Source organism: Physella acuta, unplaced genomic scaffold (genome assembly GCF_028476545.2).
Source record: "Physella acuta isolate Inbredline_101_S28 unplaced genomic scaffold, ASM2847654v3 ptg000142l, whole genome shotgun sequence".
In the NCBI taxonomy this organism is placed as follows: Eukaryota; Metazoa; Mollusca; class Gastropoda; family Physidae; genus Physella; species Physella acuta.
The window spans coordinates 1,101,513-1,119,560 of record NW_026731661.1 but is presented as its reverse complement, the minus strand read 5'-3'; the positions used below and the strand labels follow the sequence as shown (position 1 = coordinate 1,119,560).

Here is an 18,048-nt window from a genome sequence, read left to right as displayed (position 1 = left end):
CCAAAAGTTAGAATATTACACAAAGTATTAAACAAATGATATAACATCTTTAAATGGTTCTTACTATTTTAAATACAAACGCAATTTAGTTACATTTTTGTACAGAAACGCATATCTTTAATGATATATACGAACGTATACATTTTTATTAGAAAAGTAATAAAATAATTTAATAGATGTATATTGTTTTATATAATATAAATTATTAAGATAAACAAAAACAAGTATACATTATTTCTCCCTTTATATTTAGCCGCTATCTTGAAACTATTGTAATTGCAAAATAAAAACCCATTATTTGAAAATTTTTAATAAGAAAGTGTTGTTTTAAAAATAAATTCATTCAGAAAATTAAAAAAAATATTACTTTTGAAAAAGTATTTTATGAAAATAATGTTTGTGTGTGTGTGCTAAGATACAGATTGTTCTTTCATAGAACATATATTTTGCTCACTCTCATGTATCATGTTCATCAGAATTGTACATTTGATATTCAGATACAATACATCTAAAAATATGAATGTAAATTTATTTATTTTTTCAAGATACCATACAGTATTTGATGTCATTGTATTTATAATTTTATCTTCCACTTGAATCCATTAAACATTAAAAATATTTAGTTAATAATCACTCTTTTTTAAGTTTAACTATATTTGGGGACTGTGTTTTTTATTTATTTAGCTCAATTTCGGAAATAAATACACCAGTTAAAAATGTAGGTCTGATGCCTTCCCTCTTGCCCCAGTAATTGATAATCTGAACAACCATTTTAAAATAATGTGGATTGCATTTATATCATTTGTATTCACATTGTTTTTTCCCTAACATGTAAGTACCGTATTTACAATATTAAAAGGAGTTTTCAAAAAAAAAAAAAAAAAAAAAATGTAATTGCCAAATGTTTGTATTTTTTATAACTTTAGAGACTGAGCGTACATAAACTGCGTTATAATAAAACTATCTTTAAATATAATTAAAATACTGTTACTGTTAGTATTATTTATAGAAAATATATAGTTTGTTTTAAATTAATACTTCGCAACATCTGACCCCCCCCTTCCCCCTCATCACACATCGTCACAAAATTACGGACCCCCCCCCCCTCCCCCCTACGAGTGTGACGTCATTTATGGATGACCCCTAAGTTTAAAATTATTATTTTTCAAGATATTTAGTGTTTAATTACATCAAACAAATATATATATCTGAGTACATTAATATCAATAATATACATGTTTTAACATGCAAATCAGCATTTTTAAATGATGAACGTGTTTTAGTAAATGAAAAGAAATGCAAATTAATAAACTTGCTATCTTCTAAAACTTGTTCGCATGGTGATGAAGGGAAAACATTATTTAAGTAATTAATTTTGCTTTGCTTTGCTAAAGGCAATCATGAATAAATAAAAACAGAGTTTCTGGAAGCTCAATACATTCATATCTGAATAGTCTATGAGTGGTTTATGACATGGATGATGTTTTACTGGAGAAAAATTACAAGAGCTAAAATATGGATGGATGGAACCGTGATGAATTAAAAGATAATACAAAAAACTACAGCAATTACAAATTAGCAAAAAAAAGATATATATGGTAAAATGAGACCAAATCATGTCCAATTAGAATTTTAAAAGCTTCCATTAGGAGACTAACCAACAAACAATCAAATGATAAATATTTGATGTGAAAATATACATTATGTAGTTCAGTGGTAAGAGATATTTTTTTGGTAATGAAATCCTTACTAACTTTTTAGAATATCCTTTTTTTAAAATAAGAGTTATCAGTACATTTACACACGTTTTCATATTCACACAAATGGACATTTGAAAAAATCCCCAAACACAATAGTAGACATGAAACATTCAAATATTTAGAGATGTTTCAAACTTTCATCAATCTCTGATATTTTTTCTTGCAGGGCTAGCTATTGATCTATACTGAGGCTAATACATTTTTTTCCATGCCGTAACTCTCCATCTTTTTCATAATATTCTCTGATTCTTACTATTGCTTTGCCTCTGAACTCACTGACTGTGGCATTCCTCATCTTAGCTAGCTGAAACATAAATTCTCCACATGATCCTTTAGTGGGACTATATTTTTTTTCTTCACTGCTTTTAGCTGAGCTCTTTTCTTTGGTTGCTACTTTTTTCTGGATTCTTGGTCTTTGGCTTAGGCTCAGATTCACCACTTCCTGAGTCTGACTCTAAAGAGCTGAGATATTCTTTAGATTTAGGCATCTCAACTTCTTGCTAGCGTTTTCTTCAAGACACTGTTAATGGAACTAGGCAAAACAATCGTATAATCCCCCGAACATGCAGGTTAGATTACAGAGTAGATCAGTCTTCTCCGAGATATACATTGTTTTTTTTTTCGTCTCAGACATGTAATTACAGCGTGTTCGCTTTAGTATTAGTTTTCATCGTCGGCTTGTGAGGACTGATACAGATTTACAATAGTAATACTTATTTCTTACTTGTAGCCTACTTTCATTCATTTAAGATGGTTTACTTATTCATAGTTCTAATACAAAATGTCTAATTACAATTTTATTTAAAAAAGAAAAACAACTGAAAATCAAATTGTGCAATAAAATGATGATTCAGGGATTTTTTTTTTCCATCGGCGTGGTGAGCTGAGGGGGCGAGGGTTGGGAATTTAAGTGGAGCTGAAATAAATTTGGGATTACAGAAAACTAAAATGATACACATTTTATAAGCAACAGGAAAAGTTATGTTGATTACAATAAAACACAGCAAATATAACAATCTTTTCGTTCAAAAATCTATGTATATAGCATTCCTCCCACAGTTTTCTTTTTTTTTTAATTAATGTATTTTATTTAAACTTTTAAAATAGTAATAGTAATTTATTTGTTAGTTTTACACAGTTTCAAAAACTTAAACAACATTTGTATATTTAGTAATTACATGGAAATATAAAATGGCATAAGAACTAGACTAAAAAAATGTGTGCAGACTCGATTTCTTTTGACTGCTTAGCTTGCTGTGATCCAACTTCAGCTGCTTTAAAAATATGAACATAGATCGCAAGCGAAAAGTCCAACTATCTTTAATAATATATAAATCTCTTTATATAAAGTATGATATTTTGTTATTTGACTATATCATTTTAAGTAAGATCATAATTGTAAACTAAATTTTGAAATAAAGTCATTGTATACGATTATTTCATATAATTTAAATAATTGTTCATTAAATAAATCAAAATTTATATTTTTAATCAACTTTAATATTTGATATTTGATATAATACGCATATGAATTGGCATCAGCCTAGCAATAAGGGTACTCCTGTTATTGTGTTGGAAGTCACACACAGACGCAAAGCACACACACACACACAGAGACATTCGAAAAAAAAAAGTTTCCGACTCATAGAGGTATACAACTTCGAGGTTTTTTAATATCTCGATTTAGATTTATGCGCAATACTTCCTCTATAGGCCTACTTCGTATACGAGAAAGTAAAAATAAAGATAATTGTATAATAGAGCATTTTATAAAAAAAAACAAATCATATTTTATATATATTTTAAAATATAGTATATATTATATTCACCAGAAGAAACTTACTGGATCATATCGACGTTTCTGGATTTTCTTTGATGTTCCGTTTTCTCTACACGTTGTTTTTTGGTCGGTAAAACAATAGCTATGGTCTGGGTCAGTTTTAACATTTTCTTAATCTCTTCTGATTGGTGCTGATATATTTTACAGCCAATAACGAACTTTTTAGCCTTATGTATTTAAATATATTGATGTACATTCAGCTCATGAAGCTAAAGCTACCTCTGGTAACTTTTCTAGCACTATAAAACAAATATTAGGATCTGGTCATTTCTTAAAGACCACCCTAATCTCATGACTAACCTCCAGTATTAAATCTACTATCTCTTCCTTTTCACTCATTTGACCCAATAATATCGACTGTTACTCTAGGTGCAAAATCACAGCATACATCAACTCGCAGTAATTATTGATTATTTAAAATGATTCATTTAGGTATTTTAAGCCAAACAAAAGTTAACACTGAACTATTCGGTTGCTTAATCACAATATAAAACACAAGCAGTTTACACAAATGGTGTACTTTAAACAAAATTAGAATTTTCGAAATAACAGGAAAAATGAATTTAAAATTGACAGCAGGTAAGCCACAAAGCATATTTATTATTACTTTCATCACCGGGAATGATGATGGCCGTTTATCAACATCAATGTAGACACACACAAAAACAATTAAAATATGATTTTCCAAAGCATTGAAAAACCTAACTAATTAAACTGCAAATCAGTGTAAATTATTTTATTGCTAATTAAAAACCAGTTCAGAAATAGGTCTACGCTGGTTCACCTATTTAAAAAAAAAAATTGTGAAAAAATCATATCTATATCACGATAGAATTGAAGTTGCAAATCCCATTAGCGATATATACGAATATTTGAGAAAGTTTAGGAGAGATCACTTCCGCTTATTTGTATGTATACGTGTTTCAATATGTTGTTGACATATTTTAATTTCTTCTTTGTCTTTAGTAAGTACTGTCACTTTTTCTATGTCCGTAATTAGGTTAAAGCCCTTGTTTAGAGTAACTTTGTGTCCGTATAATTGGTAGTTATTGTACTTGTAAAATACTTTTTTAGTATATGCTTATATGTCACACATATTCAATTCCTTATTGTCATCTTTCAGTGTGGTTTATGTGAGTCTGCCGTATGTTTCAATTCATTAGTTTCAACTTTTACTGTGGCGCATGTGAATATACCGTACATGTTTGTAGCAATACTAATTAGTATATACGTTAAGAAAATTATAATTGTTCCACTACAATATTGACGTCCTACGCTGTGTGCTGCTTGTGTGATCCCTAGTTGTTGACAAATCCTGGCTTATTGTAATAATCTGACGTGTATGTACCTTGGTGAGTATTTTATTATATATTTTGTTTGATGTGTTAGTAGGCCTTTACTAAAAAAAATCGAAGCTAAAAATAGTATTCTCATAGACGTCTCGGTGAGCTTAGCACAGAGACATATCTGATCATTTTTTATTTTATTACATTAGTGTGTAGAAAATAATTACGGTAATTAATTGCAACATTATTCTTCATGTTTGTCTTGTTTTATTTCCCTATTCATTTCTTCTTAACTTCGTTCTTAATTTTTAGGTAAAATATACGAACCTTCTGAAAAAGTTAAAAGTAGATATTTATAATTTAGATATGTGGATTAAAAGAATGAGATATTTAAAAAAAAATTAATTGATATATTTTAAAACATTTAAAAATACATGTTTATAAAATAAAAGACAAACAAACAAATAAATGGTTTGTTTTTTAAGTCTCAGATTATGTAATTCTTTTCAGCTCGCCTGAGCTTTGTCCCGAAGGTGACCACTGTCTAATTACTTGTATTTCATCACGTGACATACGAGGACCGTAGTAGATTTACAAACCTCCGCTATCTTCATCTCTTTCATTCTTAAATATACATATAATACATAGAAACGATTAGCGGTAGGGGTGGGAGTTATAAAGTAGTAAGCTGGCATAATCAGTGTTATGTAAAGAAACAGAGACATACGGTTATGAAGAAGTTTTTGAATTTATGGAGGTCGGAGATTAAAGCCGCCATTCTGTTCATTCATAAGTGTTTTCTATTTTGCGTTATACACTTCTTTAATTTGTAATTTAATTTTGGTTTAAATTAAAAAACATTACTATTGTAATGTCGAAAAAAATTTAGAAAGCTGTTAGAGCATGGACATATATATAATCACTATTCATTAAGCATTAAGTACTAAATCTGACAAAAGGTTTCACATTTAGAGTTAGATCAAATATTAAATGGCGTGTTTATAGATAATGCCATTCTACTCATTGTTTCAAGACATTTTTTTAATGTTTTTTATTATCTATTGTTATTAAAAATAGTATATATTTTTTTAAATTTCTATTCTTTATTTTTGTTGTGTTTCTTAAATTAATGTACTAATATTTGATTGTTTCCCCTGCTTAGAAAAACATAAGAGTTACCTTTACCTAAACAATACTTTGTCAATGATTTACTATTATTGTGATCTATGGTAAAGCATGATGTTTATAATTTTATTTGAGTTTGGGATGTGGGCCCTATATTTTGTCAAATTTTAAATGGAAATAAAATGTTTTTTTTTGTTGTTTTTTTTTATTTTTTTTATTTTCTAAGTAAGCTATCATTCATCGGTGTTATTACACTAACGTAGACCCACACAAGATTGTTTTAAATCAATTAAATATATTTAAATATTGTACACTTTCTTAGCAGCTATATATCTTAGAAGTATTTTTTTGAAATATGTTATACTTAGCTTTCTTTCTTTAAAATAATGCGTTGTCTCATATGCGCTAAATTGTATGTATATTTGATTATAGTTAAAATCTTTGTATCAGAAATACATACTTTCTAAAAGCGCGTAATGATTAATTCAGTTCTGAAGTAGGTGGGGATAGACCTTTTGTACTATATGAACGGCTAACAGTTAAAGTTGAAGGCGAACATACATAATGAAAATATATATTGATAATAGTCAATGCTGACTTGTTTTTAAAGTTGTGCCCAGTTTATCAAGACAGATGCAGCAGATAGTGTGTATGATCGACTTGCACATTTTACAGCTAGAGAAAACGGTATGTAATGTTCTTATGTTTGGCATGATTGACATGTAGTTCTATTTTTTTCTGTTGCTGGGTAGGGGAGGGAGTGGACGTGTTTTCTTCACGTGTATTGTTATTTCAGGGGTGGACGTGAATACTGTTATTGTTACGCGTGAGGCTAAGGCTTGGCAAGTCATTGTTTATGGTGAGTATGTGAGTTGTGTTCAGCCCCACGTTGTTGTGTTATTCCCCTTAGACCAAATGTAGGTATTCAGTTTACTAGGTGTGTGAACGAGAGTTGATGGGTTGATTTGGACAGAGGGCTAGGCGAATATATTACGGGTGTAGGCCCGCACTAATACTGTGGTCCAAACTTTGTGTAGTTTGTTGTTTGTACTTCTTAAAATCGACCTTAACAGCTAATGGCCAGTAAAAACAAGAATAACTTAGAAATAGACCGGCCGTACAAAAACATCGACCCCTGTAACGATCGCAATTTACCGGGACTTGTCACAGTCGCTGGTATTGTTTAAGGGTAAATGTTTACCATATAAGGTGTTTATTGCCTGAGACTTGCCACAGTCGCTGGTATTGTTTAAGGGTAAATGTTTACCATATAAGGTGTTTATTGACTGAGACTTGTCACAGTCGCTGGTATTGTTTAAGGGTAAATGTTTACCATATAAGGTGTTTATTGCCTGAGACTTGCCACAGTCGCTGGTATTGTTTAAGGGTAAATGTTTACCATATAAGGTGTTTATTGCCTGAGACTTTCATCGTCGTCACATCTGAATTTGTATCATCGCCACTATCGAACTCTGCCCCATCCTCAACCGTCATCTCTTCTACCATATCCTCCACCGTCATCTCTTCTGCCATATCCTCCACCGTCATCTCTTCTGCCCCATCCCCCATCCTCATCTCTTCTGTCCCATCCTCAACCGTCATCTCTTCTACCATATCCTACACCGTCATCTCTCCTGCCCCATCCTCCACCGTCATCTCTCCTGCCCCATCCTCCACCGTCATCTCTTCTGCCCCATCCTCCACCGTCATCTCTTCTGCCCCATCCTCCACCGTCATCTCTTCTGCCATATCCTCCTCCACCACGTCTACGCCCCCCGCCATATCCACCACGTCTACCTCCACCACCATTATAATCACCACCACTAAGGCATTCTTCAATTAGTCTCTTGGCATTTTCAATCTCTTCCGTTGTTCCACTGACAAAAAAAAACCCTATGTTTGATCGAAAACATTGTTTATATACAACATCTGTTTGAAAGTGATCACATATTTACTACTGTTACTAATAATATTTTTCAATAAAGATATGACTTTTCTATTTAGGTTTGTTTAAAATTTAATTTACATACTACAAACAGTAAACAAATAAGTATTGTAAAAAAAAAATAATACATTTTTACTTTTGAATCTATGTCAATAAAAATGTGTTCTATCATATGGTGTTCTTCATCTATCGATTTTAAATGTTGTAAGAGTTGTTGTTTCCCCTAACTAAAGGGAAATAATGAGATGACTTCTTCTAGCAGAGTGTTGTTTATAATCTTCTATTCTATTTCCACTTGTACGACACATTGCCATATCAATGTGGCATATACTAAATTTAATGTGTTGAAGTAGTAGAATATTTATTTATACTTAACCTTATTAAATAATCGCGTCAGTTCAATTTGCTTTTGATGAATTTCACAATGTGTGTCGTGTATCGATTAATGATTAAATGATTATGTATTTTTATTTCGTTTCATAAGGTCGTCCATATACATACATACATCTACTATAAATAATCGAAACCGTGCATGTTCTTATCTACATTAAACATATGTTTATAATGTGTCCTATTCTAAGTAAGCCCTATGTCTAAAAACTAGTTAGCTGGTTTCAGTTAGTTAGACCTGTAATTTTATAGAGCCGATGTATTTGTATTGGTTCACATTCAGTTTAATATCATTCACACAGCCATGAAAATACTGTGTTTGTTATATAGTGTGTATTTGTTTTACGATCAAAATCGAATAATTTTATAAATTGTATGGTTGGACAAAGGCTATGGAAGCAGTCTGAAATCGAAGTCAATGGCCTCAATGGCGCATAACCAGTTGACACGTATCATTAATTGTGATGGAAACGTGGTCGAGTCGGCAAAAGCTCATAGTTGATAAATTCGAAAAAGTCTCGAGTTCAAACCCTCCAGCAGATAGGCTTGATCCCTTCCAACACTAAAAATTAAGAACGAAGACGAAGAAAATGCATTTTAGGTTCGCTTCAGTTCTATAGAGAAATGGAGAGCACTGTCATCTTGAGCAGGGGAGGATTAAGCTTTTTTTTTTTTTTAAACATTTTATATAATTTATTTTATTAGTGTTTGTAAAATAATTTAACAATTAAATAATTTCATCAAAAGTTTCCCATGAGTAAAAACTAAAAGACAATATTCAAGAAGATTTTATCACAACACCAAACAACACATATGATAATTAACATAATTATTCTCACCACACTTTCCAAAATATAATAGATAACATTTGGTGAAACATACACCACATAAATCAATACAATTTGCCAAGATACTGAATTATACCATCACAAATTCAACGCTTGTCTTAAGTAATATCTAGAGGCACACACTCACAAAGGCGCAAATACTTCTTGGATTGTTTGGGGTTATCCATAAATGACATCACGCTTTTTGGACGATTTTTACCTCCTCCACCCCCCCCCCCCCCCCCTCCCCTATGTCACACATCGTCACAAAATGCCAGGCCCTATCCCCTAAAATGACGTAACACCTCAGCCTACAACTTCCATCAAAATAAAATTGCAAAAGCATTTTTTCCAAAATCCTTTTCTGAACTCTGTCAAAAATGGAGTATTTTAATCAATTCATATTACAGTTTATTAAAACAGTTTTCTAAAACGCAAAATAACGGCTAAAACTCGTTTTCTAACAAAGCTTTTTTTAGAAGTGAAAATGTGTGACGTCACACCCCTCATCACACACCGTCACAAAATTACAGACCCCTTTCCCATACGAGTCTGACGCCATTTATGGACGATCCCTTTTATAAAGCGTCTTCGTGATCATTGGTGGAGAGTGTCCAGGGTTGGAGTGGATATAGCTGGCTGTATTTTGATCATTGTTGCTATTGGCGTTGTTCTGTCTTCGGCTGAGTGTGGTGCTGGTGTAGGGGTTTTCTGTTGAGGTGACTTAGCTAGCAGTGGGTTGTCCAGTGGTGTAGTGGTTTTCTGTTGAGGTGACTTAGTTAGCAGTGGGTTGTCCAGTGGTGTAGGGGTTTACTGTTGAGGTGACTTAGCTAGCAGTGGGTTGTCAAGTGGTGTAGGGGTTTTCTGTTGAGGTGACTTAGCTAGCAGTGGGTTGTCCAGTGGTGTAGGGTTTTTCTGTTGAGGTGACTTAACTAGCAGTGGGTTGTCCAGTGGTGTAGGGTTTTTCTGTTGAGGTGACTTAACTAGCAGTGGGTTGTCCAGTGGTGTAGGGGTTTTCTGTTGAGGTGACTTAGCTAGCAGTGGGTTGTCCAGTGGTATAGGGGTTTTCTGTTGAGGTGACTTAGCTAGCAGTGGGTTGTCCAATGGTGTAGGGGTTTTCTGTTGAGGTGACTTAGCTAGCAGTGGGTTGTCCAGTGGTGTAGGGGTTTTCTGTTGAGGTGACTTAGCTAGCTGTGGGTTGTCCAGTGGTATAGGGGTTTTCTGTTGAGGTGTCTTAGCTAGCAGTGGGTTGTCCAGTGTTGTGGGGATGCGCAGTGTTGACATGTTTGCTCTCTGTCTGGGGCGGCTCTCAGATTTTCTATTATATTGTCCTTGTAGTTCAATGTTATGTATTTTGCGATGATTGTTGGTTTGGCTGTGTAAATGGTAATTGCTGCGGTTGTTGGTATAAGGCAAGGGATAGCATTCTTTTATTCTGGCTTGAATTTCCAGTTCTGGTGACATTTTTTTGTTTCGGAAAATACACCAACCCGCGGAAAAAACGCCACTTTCTGGTGTAAGATTATGTTTCGGTTGAACGTTAAATTCTGATTCAATTTCTGTTTTTGATTCAATATCCAGTTCCAGTTAAAGGTTAAATGTCCTTTATAGTTTGTTTTTTTATTCCGTAAAAAGTCCCAGATAAAGGTCTTATTCCGGAGTATCGCTTCCTGTGAGATTTAGGCTCGAATAATATATCTGTTTAATTATATACGTTTTTTTTATAATGAATACGGTGGGTCACTATATTTTCTATTAAATACCTCTGCTTAATTAAATTAAACTTTCAGAGTAAGTGGATTACAGTAACCGAAAGAGCTTAGCATTAACAGTGAGTAAGTGAACAAACTAAAGCTCCTCCGCCTTTCGCCTTCATTCTACATTGGGCCGACACCACCAACAGCATCTTCCGTTGTCTAAAGTCGAAATTGATGTTGGGGTGGGTGATGGGGTCGTTGGAACAGTTAAAGGGGATGTGGGGATATCATGTCTCAAAATGAAGTGGACAGATGGGGAGGGGGTAGATGTGTCTGACGAGGCGTGGAGAGGGTGTCTGTGTGTGTGTTTAAGGCAAGCCAAGCGTCGATTTCTGTGCTCTGTGATCTAACAGCTGAGATGTTACTATTTATGGTGTGTGTGGGTGGGGGGGGGGGAGGGTTTGACGAACAGATTGCTATGTGAGCGATTTAGTGGGATGGTAAAAGGTTGTTATGTTCAAGTCGGTGTTTATGTTCATTTGGATGTTTAGTACCGACAGGTTAGGGGTTGGTAGGCGTTTAGCTATCACGGGGTGTGGGGATACAGTGGAGTTATAAAGGTCAAACATTAGTTAACAGTGTTCTCATAAAAGAGTTTAAATAAGGCCGTACATGTTATTAAAGTTAACAAAACAAATGTAAGTATTAATTTAGGGATAATAAAACAGCTGGTGGCCAGTAAAAACAAGAAGAACTTAGAAATAGACCGGCCATACAAAAACATCAACCCCTGTAGCAATCGCAATTTACCGGGATTTGCCACAGTCGCTGGTATTGTTTAACGGTAAATGTTTACCATATAAGGTGTTTATTGCCTGAGAGTTGTCACAGTCGCTGGTATTGTTTAAGGGTAAATGTTTACCATATAAGGTGTTTATTGCCTGAGACTTGCCACAGTCGCTGTTATTGTTTAAGGGTAAATGTTTACCATATAAGGTGTTTATTGTATGAGACTTTCATCGTCGTCACAAGGTTGTTATCGTCGTCACATCTGAATTGGTATCATCGTCACTATCGAACTGTTACTGTCGTCATCAGCAAACTGTTAACGACGTCCCTACTGAACTTTGACACCATAATATTTACTACCAATGACAGAGAGTTGCTACAGGAATAGGGCTGGAAATTTCCAGGTAAGTTTTTTTTTTCTATTGGTCTTTAGCGGGTACTCACGACCGGTTTTTTATCTTTTGTCAAATACAGAAATCTGCATCTAATAGATTTCATTTCGTCTCCACTCTCTCTCTCTCTCTCTCTCTCTCTCTCTCTCTATTGATATAAAAGTCATATGGAATGACATCAACCTAGTTATAACGGTACTCGTTATCGTGTTGACAGTAACAAACAGACACACACACACACATGCACATGCACAAACACACGCACACACACAGACATTCGGAAAACATGTTGTTTTTTTTTTTCGACTCACGGGGGTATAACATTTCAAGATTTGATTACATGTCAATTTAGATTTTTGCACGATTACAATAATTTATCTACACTTCGTATACAAGAAAGTAAAAATGACGATAATTGTATAAAAGAGCACTTTAAAAAAGACAAAAACAAAAACAAGCCACATTTCAAAATATCATATTTTGCAATCACATATATTCACTGAAAGAAACTTACTGGGTCATTAGACTATAGTTCTCGTTTATTGTTTTCTTTGTCTTTCACTTTTCATAATTTCAGTCGTTACAAAAACAGCTATGGTCTGGGTTAGATGTAACATTTTCTCCATCTCTTCTGATTGTTGCTGATATATTTTTATTCCCGTCTTATATTTAAACATATTGCTGTAAAGTCAGGTCCTGGAGCTAAAGCTACCTCTGCTAACTTTTCTAGCACTAGAAAAAAAATAGCAGGATTTTGGTCATTTCTTTTAGACTTACATGATCTCATGACTAACCTCCAGTATTAAATCTACTATATGTTCCTCTTCACTTGTAGACAGCTGAAGTTTGGCTGGGGCCAGCAAAACTTTGGTGATGTCTGCATTCAGAACGTCAATCTTTTTACTGTTGTCGAAAGTCATCTTTGACCACTTTATTTTTCTTGGCCTGTTTGGCCACTTTGGCCTTCTGACCCTGCAGCTTCTTCTTTCCCTGCCTGCCTTTCTTTTTACCCATGACTCAACAGTTCTCTACGTTTGACCAGACACAACAACTTTACTGCTAATGTGGTCATACAAACAAGCGGGTAGTATACTATTAATATACTTCCTTTAATAGTATACTTGTATCAATTATTTTTTTTCGCCTCAGACACGTAATTTATAGCGTCAGTTGTGTGTTCGCTTTAGTATTACAGTTTTCATCATCGGCTTGTGAGGACTGATACAGATTTACAATAGTAATATTTCTTTCTTACTTGTAGCCTGCTTTCATTCATTTAAGATGATTTACTTATACATAGATCTAATATAAAACGTCTAAATATAAAGAACAAATAAAAATTAAAAACCAACCTGAAACTGAAAATGCAAAAGTGTAATTAAATGATGATTCAAGGGATTTTTTTTTCTCGGTGTTCGTGGTGGGCTGAGGGGACGGGGACGGGGGGGGGGGGGGTAGAATTTGGGTTTTTAAGTAGAGCTGAAAAAAATGGGATTACCGAGAATTAAAAATATTTTAAGCAATCGGAAAAGTTACGTTATTACAATGAGACATCCATATCTATACAGTCCTCAAAGAGGTTTTTTTTTTTATTTATTAATTCAATTGTTTTAAACATTTAAATACTTATATCTTTTTTTTTTTTTTTTTTTTTTTTAAATACTTATATCAAAATAAGAATAATTCAGATTATTGTCCATAAAGAAACATTAATCGTAGATTAGTCACAAGATATATATAGCAATATATAAAACATCTTTAAATGGTTTTCACAACTGTAAATACAAAAGGAATTTTGTTATATTTTGATATCAAAACAAATCTATTAAATGGTATATACGAACGGTTTAGTTAGTATACGAACATGAATATAATAGTTTAATGGATGTATACTATTTGTGTACTACTAATGCACAGGTTAATCAAGAAAAGAATATATAAGTTGTTTCCCTTACAGATATATATTTATCACATCGCAGCAACAGTATTCTCATTTACGTCTTAACTTAATCCAGGGGCGGAACTACCATAATCAATTTTTCAATAATTAAAAAACTTAATTTTCTTTTATTTTTGACTTGATGGTTGTTTTGTAACAAGAATACTATAGCTGCAGTTGGATTATCTTTATTCTATAGACACCATTCCATGCTCTTGTATATTTTTATTAACACGTTTTTATTAACTCAGCTTCGCGTGTGTTTGTTGTTAAAATTGACATCGAAAATTAGCCCACTTCTGATTGCTCTATAGATCTGAAATTTGGCATGCAGGTTACTTTCGCCTAACAATTTCAGATGCAATCATAAAAACTAGCAATTAGAGACCGTAATTAGCTTAATTTAATTACGCCCAAAGGACCATAAAATTGAGGACATGATTTCTAAAGATACCGACAAGACTGGAGGCTTGTTGACACAGTTACTTCGGCCCCAATCGATGTGAGCGCGCTGGCCGTGATCGTATAGTGGTTAGTACTTCGCGTTGTGGCCGCGACAACCCAGGTTCGAATCCTGGTCGCTCAAGATTTTTTTAGTCCGTGTATTTATAAACACTTAGTCAAGTCATACTTAATCAAGTCATTAGATAAAGTAGAAAATAAACTATATAAAAAACTTTTTTAAAAACCACGTTTTTCATGTGTAGCAACGGACTAAAAGGGAGAAAATAAAATACTTAAAAAAAACTTTTTAAAAAACCACGTTTTTCTTGTGGACTAAAAAGTAGAAAATAACTATTTACATACATTTGATGACAAAAAACGTGGGTCGGGCAGATGGGTCGGGAAATTTGATGGTGAACGTACCCACGTTTTTTGTCATCAAATGTATGTAAATAGTTATTTTCTACTTTTTAGTCCACAAGAAAAACGTGGTTTTTTTAAAAGTTTTTTTTAAGTATTTTTTCCCTTTGTTTTTAAATCATTATGAAAGTTCGGCAAACGGTTAAACCACTTCCATGACTTATTTCCCTTTTTTAAATAGTCAAATAGGGGTGCTCATAAGCTCCTTTTAATAGATTTGTACTAAACAAATTATAAAAGCAATTACTTATCTTAATTATTATTTTTCAAAAAATACATACTAAAGAATAACATATATATATATGTGACCTAGGCTACTCGCAGCGCCAAATGTGACCCTGCTCGCAGCGCCAATTGTGACGAGCGAACATTTATCCTGCCGACAACGCCAATTGTAACGAGCCAACAGTTACCATGCTCGCAACGCCACATGTAATGAGACCTAATTGCCTGTAGTGCCACGTGTTAACGAGTTTAACCACTCATTCTAGACAACATTGACCACAGTATAGATACTCAAGATGCAGGTTCGCTATTGATCCTTTATTACATGAATCAAGAAATGCTTCATAATAACACAATAAATCAACAGGAATGCTTCTCAATAATAGTCTGAATCAACTGACCCCTAACAGTCCTTCACTAGGCTTTATATAACTGAATCCACATGTCTATAATCCTCCTTAACACAATACGGCTAACCCGTTCTATAACCGACTTGACATAGTCACACAGACTGACTGATCTAAGCGAGCGATGGAAGAGAGCTCGCTGAAACGGGAAGAGAGAGAACGAGTCCTGCCGTGCCCTCCTATTTATGCCTTGTATCCGTACTCGTCTCCGTACTTGTATTCCTCCGTAATCGATACTTGTACTCGATCTCCGACCACCAGTTGCGTAGTTCAAACGTACAGACCGTAAAATAACATCTGCGTCCTATCCATCAAAGTTGACAGGCCGTCTGAATACCGTTTCCCAAAATAGCACGCGTTGGCTTTGAGGTTGTTATCAGCCCGACCCAATAAGCCACCTGTTATCGGTTGCATCAGACCAACACTGTGTCTCGGCTTCTCGTTCGTTATCATTTGTAACTGGTAGTTAGGCCTACCCCAGTTACATCCACCCCTGCTTTTTTTGTGTGTTTTCAACCACAAACAACGCCTGGCAGGTGCACTCCTCCAAAGTCAATCGCACAGTCGTAAAAAAAAATCTATTGTTCCACTCACTGTCCACGACGTTCCATTCGTATACGATTGACAGTTCTACCTATTTCACATATCAACTGTGTCTACATCATCTTTCTGAGACACAAAACAGTTCTAGAATTCACATCCACCCTTTCCATTTGGTGCCTTCACCAGTTCACTTCTATAGCTCTTTGAACAGTCTGTTTTCATACCAGCGCGACCATGAAAGAATTGATGGTTGCTGACAAAAAATTTCGTATTCCTTCTGTTCCTTAAACTTCTCCGCGGACCACTTATCTGATGGTCTACTGTCTCTCTGCTTCTGGAGGGACCGGGATCCTCATTGTTGCCGGTATCCTCCCCTTGCGTATCGCTGTTGTTCTGTTGATGGTGATATGGTTCCGGAATGGGTATGTGAATTTCCGTTATAACTTCCGGTTCCCTAATTGTCTTGGGTTTCTGTGTGTGTAACTGCTCTTCTTGCCTATTCCAATATTTCTTTAATTGAGCAATATTCGCCCACCGATCCGGTTTGGCGTGATCGATGGGTCTTATCTTAAAGGGGCCACCTGCTACTTTAGGCATCTCCACGACTTGCCATATCTCCTGTCCCCAGAGATCGTGGATTTTGTTTCTGCCTAACGGGTGGCTACGCAGTAATACCCTGTCATTCAGTTTGAGTGGCGGGTCCTTCGTCTGTATCGGCGGTTCCCTTCGCCGAGATTCATGTTCTAGTCTTTCCTGTACTACCCTGTACATTTCTCTAATTCTTCTCATATGTTCATTCACATATTCCAGTGCGGTGTATGAGCCAGTCATACTCTCCCTTTTTCCTAGGAACAAATCAAGAGGGAGTCGAGCCTCTCGTCCGAACAGCAACATGTATGGCGAAAAGCCGGTTGTGGCATGTGGTGTGCAGTTGTATAGATATACCAACTCTGGGAGAAAATCAGGCCAACGTTTTTTCTGTTCAGGTTCTAGCGTACGCAGCAAATCATGCATGCTGCGGTTGAACCGTTCACACTGTCCGTTTCCTTTCGGATTAAATGTGGTTGTTCTAGATTTGTTGATCCCGTAGTGGCTGCACAGTTGGTTAATTACTTCTGACTCGAAAGCCCTTCCTTGGTCAGAGTGTAATTGTCTTGGTATGCCATATTTGATGAACCAATGTTCTATTAAGACCTTTGCCACTGTTTTGGCGGTCTGATCTCGCGTGGGCACCGCCACCGTCCATTTGGTGAATACATCAGTCATTACCAACACATGTTCCGTCCCATCCGATGATTGCTCCAACGACGTAAAGTCCATAGCCACAATCTCTAGTGGTTTTGTCGCTAGTAGGTGTCCTGATGGCTGTCTCATTTTGACAACTGGCATTTTCGCATGCTGACACCTCACACAAGCCTCACAATGGCGTTTGACCTCCATTTCCATATTGGGCCAGTAACACCTCCGTCGTAATATTTTGTGGGTTCTGTCCTGACCCTGGTGTCCTGCCCTGTCATGTGCCAACCTTAGCACTTCTCCTCGTAATTGTCCCGGCACCACCACCTGGTGTATTGTGCCATCAATTTGGTCATGAATTCTCCGCATGAGAACACCATCCTTTATACTGAGACGGTTCCACTGACTCAGTATTTTCTTTGTTTCTCGACCAAATTGTTCTCTTTCCCTCCTTCCTGGGAATTTTTGTTCCTGGACGTGTTTCAATAGCGGTTGTAAGCCACTATCCGTTCTCTGGGCATCTCTTATCTTTTGGTGATTAAGGCAATTAAAATCACTACTGTCCATATGTTCGGGTTCCGTGGATATGTGCTCCACCCCGGTCTGCCCGTTTTGCATCACTTGTACCCCATGAGGGATATCTGTTGACGCTCTGACCTCACATATTCCTGTCAGTGTGTCTTCCTCATCACCCGGTCTCTCGTAAGGATTCCTTGATAAGGCGTCCGCATTGCCATTGGACCGCCCCGGGCGATACTTTATCTCTAGGTCAAAGAGTGCCAA

General features: G+C 35.2%; 2 protein-coding genes across 2 annotated transcripts; both read right to left on the bottom strand.

Annotated features, from left to right (window-relative positions):
• Window positions 1-1,932: 1,932 nt before the first annotated feature.
• Window positions 1,933-7,580, bottom strand: LOC131935303 (activated RNA polymerase II transcriptional coactivator p15-like). Its single transcript, XM_059291693.1, has 2 exons — window positions 7,437-7,580; window positions 1,933-2,214 (listed from the first exon to the last, which is right to left on the bottom strand). The coding sequence occupies exons 1-2, from the start codon at window positions 7,578-7,580 to the stop codon at window positions 1,933-1,935; spliced, it is 426 nt and encodes a 141-aa protein (XP_059147676.1).
• A 22-nt stretch (window positions 7,581-7,602) lies between these two features.
• On the bottom strand, window positions 7,603-12,971 carry LOC131935302 (uncharacterized). Its single transcript, XM_059291692.1, has 2 exons — window positions 12,829-12,971; window positions 7,603-7,888 (listed from the first exon to the last, which is right to left on the bottom strand). The coding sequence occupies exons 1-2, from the start codon at window positions 12,969-12,971 to the stop codon at window positions 7,603-7,605; spliced, it is 429 nt and encodes a 142-aa protein (XP_059147675.1).
• Between the last annotated feature and the right edge of the window lie 5,077 nt (window positions 12,972-18,048).